Raw genomic sequence first — 11,756 nt, 5'->3', positions numbered from 1 at the left:
CCCAAGATGGCGTCGATGCGGGAGAGCGACACCGGCCTGTGGCTGCACAACAAGCTGGGCTCGGCCGACGAGCTGTGGGCGCCGCCGAGCATCGCCTCGCTGCTCACCGCCTCGGTCATCGACAACATCCGCCTCTGCTTCCACGGCCTCTCCTCGCCCGTCAAGCTNGGGGGGGGCAGATTCAGCCCAGCCTTCCCGGTTGGGCGGCGGCCTGGCCCCGGCCCCTCCGCTTTTGGGGTCCGGGGCGGAGGATGTACGCCAGGAGTCCTCGGCTTACGACCGTCCGCTTAGTGACCGTTGGAAGTGGCGCCGGCGCCGACCGGAGGGCCCGGGGACCGTTGCCCACCCTTAACGGCCGCGGCGGCGGCGCGCGTGACGGTCACGTGATCCAAGGCCCAGGCCCCCTTGGCCACCGGCCCGTGTTTGTGAGGAGGGTCGCAGCGTCCCCCGGGGGGGGGTGTCTCTCCCTCTCCCCTCTTGGCGACCTTCTGACCAGCCAAGTCACGGGGGGAGCCTGATACTCTGAACAACCCGGTTATTAACCGCAGCGATTCGCATAACGACCCTGGCAAGAAAGGTCAGGCGGTGGGGCAAAGTTCACCCAACTGCCTCGCTTAGCGACAGAAAGTTTGGGCTCGGTTGTGGTCGTAAGTCGAGGACTGCCCATATAAATACCCTCGGTTTGTGGGATGATTCGCTCTGCGGAGGAGGAAGCTTTGAGCAGGATACCTGCAGGTGGTGGTGGTGCCTATTTCCCTTGATTTTGGAGAAGCTCCTGAAGGCTGGACCCCAGGGCCTCGTAGAGGGGAGGCCACTAGGAAATGCCCAAGGGCTGAACGGTTAGACCGGGATGCTGAGAAATCACCGCAGGAGAAGAGGACGCCGACGGATAAAGTTGCACGGGCTCAGAAAAGGTGCTGGCAAAACTTTTGTATCTTGGTGCGGCTCCGGTAGCACCTTCTGAACTCGAATGAGTATCTTCCTGTCTCTGCGCTCTGTTCTGTGACCGCCACAAAAAGAAATCCCTCTGTCGGGCTGCTACAGACGGGGTGCCGATGCCGGCCCATGGGACCTCTCGGAGACCTCTGAGGGCTGCGATCCATCCGGCTGGCTCAGTGCTGGGAATTGCAAGGACTCGGCGGAGGAGAGGCCGGATCCTGGCAGGACGTCCATTCCCTAGATGGGGCAGCAGCTTCAGAGAGCAAAACCAAGGAGACCCGCTGTATTCCTCCAGCAGCCCAAAAGATGTCGGTGCCCCCGATTAGAACCCCCCCCCCCCGTGGCTGGGCTACTTGGAGTGGCCTCTGGAGACACCCGGGCTCACGTTTATGAAGGTTGCCGTGTCTGGTGTGTGTGTGTGTGTGTGTCACGTGATCCGCTTTTGTGACCTGGCAAGCAAAGTCAATGGGGGAAGCCAGATTCACTTAACTGCGTGGCTAACAGCTGCAGTGATTCACTCAACAAGTGTGGCAGGAAAGGTCGTAAAATGGGGCAAAATTCACTTCACAAATGTCTCACTTAGCAACAGTAATTTTGGGGCTCTGTTGTGGTTGTAAGTCGAGGACTGCCTGTACCGGAGTGTCACCAGTCCCGCTTGCCTCTCTGCCTCGCCCTCTTTTGAACCGGTGCTGGGCTGGCCTTCTAGCAGCAGCCCCACCTGGGCTCCCTCAGCTGTGGCTATGGACTGGATTCCTGGTTAGCTGCACCCGGGTGGCAGGACGATATCGCTTCTTTGTGTATTTCCACGCATGTGTGAGTCTGCCAAAAACAGCGTTCCTCCTGCCTTTGGCTTTGCCGGCCACAGGTGCACCAGCTGCAACTTGTTCCTTTGTGTTGACTCAGCCTGGAACAAGACGGCCAGATAAATTCCGCGCACCTCTGCTGGCAAACCACTTTGGCACTGTTGGCACAGAAGTGATAGGGATACACCTGGGTGGTCCTACAGCCCTTCACCTTTACTTTGCCTTCCAGAAAAACCATTTGTTAGCAATCCATCTTGTCTACTTCTTTCTCCTGTTTCAGCATCCATCCCTGCCTTGGTCCTTAGGCAGATTAATAAGACCTCCCCAGGCTTAAAACTGACTCCTTAAAATCATTTGCCTTTGTATTTGTTGGCTTCACAGCCCCCATATCTTCAGTCTTCGTGATAATTGATGTGCTGGTTGGGGAAAATGAGGGTAGTTATCTGCAGTATTGCTCTTGATGGGGCCTGGGTTAGGGGAGGCTAGTCTAGATGCCCTTGAGACACTTGCTGGAGGGAGTATGTGCCTGGGAGTTCTGTTGTAGCCTCCAGTGTTTATCATCCGGAATTCCATAGAGGGAATGTAGAATATAAACATGGCACCTTCAGCTAAGTGACTCTTGAAAAAAATATTGAGAATACCTTGTTTCTTTCCTACCTAATGAGTTGTAGATCAGTAGATGCACTTTGTGTCCAACTTTTCTGGCACAAACCTGGCCTGGAAACCATCATCCCAGGGAACCAAACTTTCTGAACTCAGACTTGTAAGTTTTACTAGCGGAAAGATCAAAGATAGAGTTCCAGTGAGTGCTTTCTTTTCCAAATGGAAAACTTAACAGGTAGGCAAATGAAGGCAGTTCCGTCCTCGTGATCTGAAGGAGCTGTGGAGCTGCTCTTCTGACTTTGGGGAAAGGCTGTTAGGCTTGAATGAGCAGAATTGTGTGACTTTTCCCCAGGAAAGTTGTTTGCTGAGCACATGGTGTGAGTAGCAGGAGGGGCTTTACGCAACGGCAGCTGATTCATCCAGTGCACAAGCCACATTCCCAAGCTCGCTCAGACTGCATTCTTTGGCAAAAGGCCGGGCAGGGAGGGAAAAGGAGAGCCAAGAGGCGTGGAGTGAGGGTTTAGCAGAAGGAGGAGCAAACCATCCTCACGCCCTGCTAGGGGTAGGAACCCCAAGGTAGACGTGTATTGTATATTTTCTCCCTTGGAATTATGCTTTTTACATGCGTTACGCTTGAACTCTTGTCTCCCTCGCTGACGGATCAGGGGAAAGACTGCAAGCCAGTTTCTAAGACTGCAGACTAGTGCTCATTAAAGAAAGTGACGGTAGGGAGGTCTCCTGGGAAGGCAGGGCGTCGGCTGTTGTCCGGGAGTGTGGGAAGACCCCAAGAAGGATAAAGGTATCCCCCTAAGAGTAGCAGATACTTAGAGGAACTTGAAGTTGAAGTTTGGGCCTCTTAAAGTTGCCAAGGTTGAGACACGTTGGGCTAGAAACTGTGGCACTCCCAGAAATGTAACCGACAGTATGGATCCGTTATGTAGGGGACACCTTCACCATAATAAAAAGGGAACAAGTGGAGGTGACACGTGAAGCAACAACGTCTTCAGAGGAATAACATTCACAAGGAAAGAAGAAAGCAACACCTGGATATCTTCATGACCAGAAATTAGAAACAGCAAATTAGAAATGGAAACCTATTTTTAAAAAAGCCCACTAACCAAGTGCTCCAATGCCAGAGGAACACCCCAGCCTCCCTCCGCAGGTGCTGGCTAAGAACATTATTCAGATGGGTTCAGAGGCATTGCAGCAACCCAGAGCCCCAGAAAAATGGAAAAGGCGCCTATACAACATCTTCCCACAAAATGGACAGGCAGCTTTATCACAAAATGCCATTCCACCCACTGCAGCGTAACCAGCACAGGCGGTGAAAAGGATAAGGCTATCCTACGTCAGAAGGATTTCAGGGACGACCAAGAGACCCTGTGGGAACCCCACGGCGTTGCCCTGGCACACAGATCGGTTGAAGCCCTCCAAGGTATCTTAAGTAAACCGGAAGAGGCCCTGGCCCAAGGAGAAGCACATAGTCACCTACTACACAAGGGCGCTGTGCAGGACGGGCAGGCAGAAGATGGGCAGGGCCCATCCACAAATATCAACCAGCAGTCAGAAGGCGTGATGGAAACTCCTTAATGGCACAACACGCGGACAGGCCTCACCATAGTTTCAACCGGGAGACCGACGGTGAGCATCCTAGAGCAGGGGTAGGCAAGCTCGGCTCTTTTATGACTCATGGACTTCAACTCCCAGAATTCCTGAGTCAGCATAGCTGGCTCAGGAATTCTGGGAGTTGAAGTCCATGAGTCATAAAAGAGCCGAGGTTGCCTACCCCTGTCCTAGACCAAGCCAAGTCCAAAAAGCCAGAGGATTCCTGGAAGCCTGGCACTCGGACGCATCACCATCAATGGGCACGTACAGATAAACCACGTTTATGTACTATTCAAAATAGCCAATTAAAAAAGCAACCACTAAGGAACATAAAAACCGGAATACTCCCTCGCCAGCAGCCAGATAAGCAGGGATTGACACCAGACAGGCAACCAAGTAGAAAACAATATCCTAATCGAGGAACTGCCAAGGAGAAAGGCCCACGCTCACCGACACTGGCAGAGCCAAGCTACCCAGGACCAGACCCCGCAGTCGGTCTCACTGATGATGTTACCTAGTTGGGTGATGAAATGTATTCTGATAGTGTCTCCCATGATGTATCACTCCCATTTTATCAGAATATAAGCTGGGCTCCTTCAGGGGGTCCTCACTATAACCCACTCCAGAGGTGGCATGTGCTGCATGTCTTTGAATTAGAAGGCCCAGAATTTCTGACCAGCCTGCTTCAATCTCGCCCGCAGGGCGTCCTAATAACCTAATTCCCTCCGTGATTAGGTCAGCTCCGGATCTGCCGGTCTTTTGCGAGGCCCTGAAAACTTGGGTTTCTGCCAGGCCACGGAAGGGTGACGCAGCCCGCCTCTTGGCTTTGTTGATGATTATTTTATGATGCTCAACAGCTGCACACAGTTTTATATTGTGTGTACTACTTGTTTTTTATATCTTTTATTGAAAGCTGCCCAGAGTCGTGTACAGTATGAGACGCTTTATGTATCGGATAAATGAAATTATAGACTAATCATATTTTGTTGGCAGCCAATATTGTGAAGCTTAGAACCTTGAAACCAAATTGGGAGAGGCTGTATATTCATCGCATATTCAAATTGTGTGAATGGTTTCTTAACGTAGTAACTAAAATTCAGGAGTCCCAAAGGTGCTTTTTCAAAAGGCAAGTGGACTTTGTTTTTTTCCCTTTGAAAACATTTCGTTTCTCAGAACTGAAGAACTGAATAGAACTGAAGAAGCTTCTTGGATGAGAAGCGAAATGTTTTCAAGGAAAAACCCAAGAAAGTCCAGTTGCCTTTTGGAAAAGCGTCTTTGGGACAACCGTGATGTGGATAATGGAGAATCTCCATAGACGTTTAAAATTCTGGAGCAACAAATTTTTTTCTGCAAATTGTGGGAAATGGGAAGGAAATCACTGAATAATCTTAATTGCAACGGCAAACTGGAAAATAATTATCCATTACACTACAATTATATAAACTTACTGATTACGCCATGCTGCACAGTAAATAAAGAAGAACATCTTCCTTTTCAAATTATTATTTGAATGATAATTATTCAAATTATTCATTGTAAAAGACAGTAATGTTATTTTCGTACTTCCTGTTAAGTGTTCATTGTCACCTCTAGCCAAATAACAAGCTATTTGTAGAGTTTTGTGTGAAGGCTCCCCCAAATTCTGTATTGTTTATGTTTAAAAAGAGATTCGGCTCAGATACAAATTTCATTGTGATGGGGTGGGTTTTATTTCCAACTACTCAACCGCCTCTGTCCTAGGACATGAGGTTGGATTGCTCTAAGAGTAGAAATTGAAATATTGTGTTCTTTACTTTTCTGTGGGATTGTAAAATATTCTAGAATGAACTCTGTTCTCAACCGGACCTTGTTTACATTTTCCTTCTTGGTGTTGTGACATTATTGTCAACTGTATTGGTAGCCAAAGTGGAGAAAGCACACAAACTGATTCACCTTCAGTTGTTTTGGGAAAAGCAGCTTTTTAATTTGTGCCTTGGCAGTTGCTTCATTCTCCGTTCAAAAAAAAAAGAAAAAGATAGTTTTGATTACCATGGTAGATCCCTCTGCTGCTTTCTCCAAAATATGTACTGGAAGATAAACGATAACTTGGGAGAGATAAAGGAAGAGGAGGAAGACAGTTAAAGAATAAAACTTGTTTGAAAGGATAGATTAAACCAGGGGTAGGCTGGCTCAGGAATTCTGGGAGTTGAAGTCCACAAGTCATAAAAGAGCCAAGGTTGCCTACCCCTGGATTAAGTAGATGCTGAATATGTATTTATCCGTATGAATTGGGAAAAATCAACAAAATAAGGGAATAAAAACGATGTTTGGCAGGTAGCTAAACCTAATAATTATTACACCCTAACAAGCATTTGTCCAGGAGGAGCAGATCTCTCCCAAGGATTTGGATCACTTCCATCTCCTTGATTTGCCTCCGTCGAGAGTTGGACGAAGGCCCGCTGATCCTCCTCTCTTGAGATGGATTTTCTTATCTGCCAAAACAGGCCAGCTATAAAAAGCTACTTTTCATTTTCATGAATTGCAGTGGTGAAGCTAATGAGGGACTGCCCCACGGTGGTTTTCAGATGTTTCATATCTCATGTGATCCTGTTCTGTTGATCTGGGAAACTTGCAGGTGGCGGTTTCCACCAGCTGCAAGTTATAATGTCTGTCCTTTAAGCGACTATACGCTGGCTCTTCTGGCCCTCCCACAGCCTTCGCATCGCATTTGATGGCAGATAGATAAAGAGCACCATTCACTAAAAAAAATCTCTCAGATCCAGTTCTTGGATCGCTAGGATCTTGGATCCAAGATCCAAGACAGGTAGGCAACCTTGGCTCTTCTATGACTCGTGGACTTCAACTCCCAGAATTCCTGAGCCAGCCACGCTGACGGGAAAGGGAGAGGTTTCCAAGCTGAGCCATGCTGGCTGAGGAATTCTGGGAGTTGAAGTCCACGAGTTATAAAAGAGCCAAGGTTGCCTACCCCTGGTCCAGGATCTTGGATCAACCATGAAAGACGTGCCTGGTTAGGGCTGTGGAGTCCTGCAACCAGACAGAAAGGACTCAAAGTGGTTTCATGGATTTTATGCAGCCTCCTGGGTTCATCACTTCGAACGCAGACGGCAGCTCCGTTATAAAGCTGTTTTTCAATATGACTAACAGGTTAAAAACGTTGGTGATCCTGTCAGAGAGAAGCTTCATTGGGGCGCAGGTGCTTCTGCTGTGTCCACAGCGTGGAGGCTGAGGACAGGGTGGAGCTAGGGGTGGTGGTGGAGGGGTTGGATGAAAAGCCCAGCCCTGCCGCTCGGTTTCTGCACGGTCTTGTTTATAACCCATTGGGGGACTGAGATCAAGGTCTGTTCTGCAGAGGTTCAGAAACACAGTTCTGATTTAGTTTGAACGTTCCACTCTTAATTTTTTCCTCCTCCTCCTCTGTCTCGCTAGATGAAAGGTGCCCTGACTGAAATTATCCAGCTGGCTACGTTGGATCCAGACCCCTGGGTCTTAATGGTGGCGGATATCTTAAAATCCTTTCCGGATATTGGCTCCCTTAACCTTGACCTGGAAGAGCAGAACCCCAATGTTCAGGATATCTTAGGAGAACTGCGAGAAAAAGGTAAGCCTCTCCCTCTTTACACAAACCGCGGCTTTGGGGCGGAATTTCTATGGACTGTTAACCAAAGCTAAAACACAGAGTTTATCATTTACAAATAGTTTTGGAACGGACTGGGTTTGTTCAACAGTGTGTAAAGCAGCAGAAGCAGGCAGCCTCTGATCTCTGGCTGATTCCCTCAGCTGCCCGAAGGGTCCACTGTGCATTAGGCTGCCTCCCTCCGGCGCTGCGATGGAGGAGGCAGCTTCAGGGGGGCTTCAGGAACAGGCCCTCCGGCTCAGAAAGCTGCTCTCCCAGCACGGCTCTCCACGGCAGACCTTGTCTCCCACTGGGACAAACGGCTTCCCCCAGTCCAGCAGTCTTCCCCAGCGGCCTCTGGAGCAATGGACGGAGGGGATGCCAGAGAGCCAGTTTGGAACGAGGAAGTGAGTAAGCAGCAGGCTGGCAGACCCTCCCGTAGCAGGGCCCGTGCCCGGAATTTATTGTGCCGAATGTGCGCAAGAATTGCTCGAGAGGAAGGGGAACGCGTTTCTCCCGCTTAGGATCAGATGACACACAAAGGAGTGCAGAGGGGAGGATGCGCATTGTGGCCGGGTGCCACGTACCGTCTAGCCCAGTGTTTGTCAACCTTGACAATTTTAAGGCATGTGGACTTCAACTCCCAGAATTCCACAGCCAGCATTGCTGGCTGTGGAATTCTGGGAGTTGAAGTCCACATGCCTTAAAATTGTCAAGGTTGACAAACACTGGGCTAGCCGTAAAGGTTTGCCAATGTCGGGTTCAGAAAGTCCTGTGAACACACGGCATGCCCCTCCAGAGAGGGGGAGGGGAGGCTCCTGTGGCTCTGCTAGAACAGGCAGAATCAGACACACACACACACACACACACACACACACACACACAACACACACACACAGGCCCTGCAGAGGCTTCGGTGGATTTCCTTGGGAATAAAGCTGCTCATGAGGAAGCAGGGAGGGCCGTCACTTCCACCCAGACCTGGGCTAAGTGTATTCAGAAGGGGATGTCAAAGGAGGGTGGCCCCTGCTGTCCACTCCCTCTCCGGGGAGGCTCCGGGGCCCGGTCTCCTGTAACAGTCACCTCTGGGGGCCCCGCCACACCTCCCCCTCCCCATCTCCTGCTCCATGGGAGCCCAGCCTTTCTGTTTCTGGAGTCCAATTCTAACCGCTTTCCTCCTCCAGCCCCTCGCCAGGTATGCCTTCCCCCGGCACGCCCACAATAGGCCGGGCGCTTCTGCGGCAGCCCTCGAGCCCGGCCTTCCCCTACAGCGGGCCCAGGCCGGCCCGCCAGCCCTGGGCAACCGGTCAGTCCCTCTCGCCCACTGAAAACCGGCCCCTTGGCAATCCCCACCCGATGCAGCCTGCCCACTCACCCACCCACCCACCTCCAAACCTTCTCTCAGGTCCTTCAGGCATCTCCCACCATGCATCAAACACCCCCCCCCCCAGTTGTTTTACGAGGGAGAGTCTTCCTGCTTTGCAGACTCCTCTCTGTTGCTGTCCGCCTTCCGGAGAGATTCTCCCATCCTCCCCACACCGGCTCTTCTTCTCCCTTTGATGCTGGGGGAAAAACTCCTCTGATTGACAAACTCTTTGTGTTTTCCTACCTAGTGAGCGATTGTGAGTCCTCCGCCATGTTGCCTTTGGAGTGCCAGTACTTGAACAAGAACGCCTTGACCACGCTGGCCGGCCCCTTCACGCCCCCCGTGAAGCACTTCCAGCTGAAGCGGAAGCCCAAGAGCGCCACGCTCCGAGCGGAGCTCCTGCAGAAGTGTAAGTGGCTCAGGCCCCCCCTGGGGGGGAGGGGGGAGAAGAGTGGCAAGGTCTCGAACCACAGCCGGTCCCCCCACCTTACAACGGTTCGTTTAGTGGCCGTTCGAAGTCACAGTGGAATTAAGAAAAAGTGACTTAGGACCGCGTTTCACACTTAACGACCGTTGCGGCATCCCCGTGGTCATGTGATCAAAATGCAAACGCTTGGCAGCTGACTCGTATTTATGACGGTTGCAGCGTCCCGAGGTCAGGTGATCCCCCTTTTTGGGACCTTCTGACGAGCAAAGTCCGCGGGGGAAGCCGGATTCCTTAACCAACCGTGTCACCTGTAGGAATTTTTTATTTGTTTTACAAAACTTCACATAAGTAAAGAAATTCTCCCTCGTTTGCATCTGGCCGTCCTAGAAAGTAGTGTGTTGCGTTGTGTTCTGCTGTGTTTGTTGTGTTGTGTGATGTTATGTTAAGTGTAAAAAAAACCCTTAATGTGAAAAAAAGTTAGTGTCTGAGGTTATCTTCCTTTTGGATAGACGGGGGTAGGCAACCTTGGCTCTTTTATGACTGGTGGACTTCAACTCCCAGAATTCCTCAGCCAGCATGGCTCAGCTTGGAAACTTCTCCCTTTCCCCTCAGCATGGCTGGCTCAGGAATTCTGGGAGTTGAAGTCCACGAGTCATAAAAGAGCCAAGGTTGCCTACCCCTGCCCTATACTATATATACCCTATACCAGGGGTAGGCAACCTTGGCCCCTTCATGACTGGTGGACTTCAACTCCCAGAATTCCTGAGCCAGCATGAGGGAAACTTTGGCCCCTTCATGACTCCTGGACTTCAACTCCCAGAATTCCTGAGCCAGCATGGCTCAGCTTGGAAACCTCTCCCTTTCCCCTCAGCATGGCTGGCTCAGGAATTCTGGGAGTTGAAGTCCACCAGTCATAAAAGAGCCAAGGTTGCCTACCCCTGGGATAGACTCGAGTTTAATACTGCATTAAAAGCTTTCTTTAAAATTAGTGTGTGACCTTTTTTTTTCTTTTAAAGTTGGATACTAAATAGGTTTATGTTATTTATTTATTTTTAGCGGCAGAAACTGCGCAACAGCTGAAGAAGACTGCTGGAGTAGCTTTTCACGCCAAAGGGAGAGGATTGGTTAAGAAAATTGACACAACAAGTAGGTTTTCATTTTTCTCTCCTTTTATGTGTCAGGGCTTTTCAACCAGTGGTACGGGTACCACCTGTGGTACATGGGCACCTGGCAGGTGGTACGCAACCATCTTAGAAAAGTGGTAGCAGGGGAGGGGAATGAGCTGAACTGGTGGCAGCATCGCAAAAGCCTGAGCGAGAGACGGCTGGAGCTGCAGGGCTGTCAGGGCTCAGTGGAAGCACCAGGATCAGCACTAGGATCCAGCTGGAAAGCAGCACTGATCCTGGTGCTTCTGCTGAGCCCTGAAGAAGCGCCAATCAGCTGGAATGTTGCAGCCTCTCCAGGGTCTTGTGATTTACATTCAGATGCTTGGCAACGGATTCATATTTATGACGGTCACAGTGTCCCAGGGTCTTGTGAAGTGACCAAACCCTGCTGCAACCACCCAGCAGACGGGGGGAACAAAAACCAAACACCCCTCACCCCACCCCCGCTGCCAATCCTCAACAGAAATGCTCACAACAATGAAAACCTCGGACAGGAGGAAGAGGGCGGCCGGGTGGGCAGGCAGGTGTCTTGCTCGGCTGTGGCTTGGGGGGCACTTGTAACTTCGAACAGTCACTAAGCGAATTGTTGTAAGTTGAGGACTACCTGTACTTTATCACTTTTTTCCTTTCTTTTTTTTGGGGGGGGGTCCACCAAGTTTTTGACCCCTTGCTAGGCGACTGGTGGTACTCGGATGTGGCCATATCCTAAAAGTGGTACAATGGGGGAAAAAGTTGAAAAGCCCTGGACTAGCAGACTTCAGGAGGCAGCCAGCCTAAGACCGAGGGTGGTGGTCACAATGGCTTCTCCTTACCAGAATTGATACCTGGAGGTCAATGTTGGGGGGGGGGGGTTGCTGCAAGAGGAAGAAGCCCCTGGCAGGAAGTTCTTTTAAGATGGCCTCTCCGTTGGACATTAATGCAAGCACGTTGGAAGAGACGAGCGCTCCACATACCGGGACGTTCCTCCACGTTCATGCAGCAAGAGGCTTCCTGGTGGCACGTCGAGTTGACATCCGAGGCCTCCGGAGGCTCCGGTTCTGCAGCCCTTCTGTCCAGATGTTGCCTTTGACTCACAGGCTCCTCTTGGCAGCCTCCGAGGATCTGCTGAGGGTCTGTGACCGTTTGAGGGAATCTAACGTCAGAGACGCGGGAAGCGCATCCGGAACTTCCCATACATTTCCTGACAACCTTTTGTTTTTGCTTTGAGTCTTCAAAACGATGGCTCAAAAAGCAT

At 50.8% G+C, this 11,756-nt stretch overlaps 1 protein-coding gene across 1 annotated transcript in view; it reads left to right on the top strand.

The window, feature by feature from the left end:
- The first annotated feature begins 6 nt into the window (after positions 1-6).
- The window catches only part of NELFA (negative elongation factor complex member A), a 20,060-nt gene continuing 8,310 nt past the window's right edge, over positions 7-11,756 (top strand). The window contains 4 exon segments of the mRNA XM_015820438.1: positions 7-198; positions 7,377-7,548; positions 9,177-9,338; positions 10,413-10,502. Coding sequence (XP_015675924.1) covers positions 7-198; positions 7,377-7,548; positions 9,177-9,338; positions 10,413-10,502 — 616 coding nt within the window.

Source organism: Protobothrops mucrosquamatus, unplaced genomic scaffold (genome assembly GCF_001527695.2).
Source record: "Protobothrops mucrosquamatus isolate PMUCROS unplaced genomic scaffold, P.Mucros_1.0 scaffold1130, whole genome shotgun sequence".
In the NCBI taxonomy this organism is placed as follows: Eukaryota; Metazoa; Chordata; class Lepidosauria; order Squamata; family Viperidae; genus Protobothrops; species Protobothrops mucrosquamatus.
The sequence above is the reverse complement of the archived record's forward strand: the minus strand, read 5'-3'. Positions and strand labels throughout refer to the sequence as shown.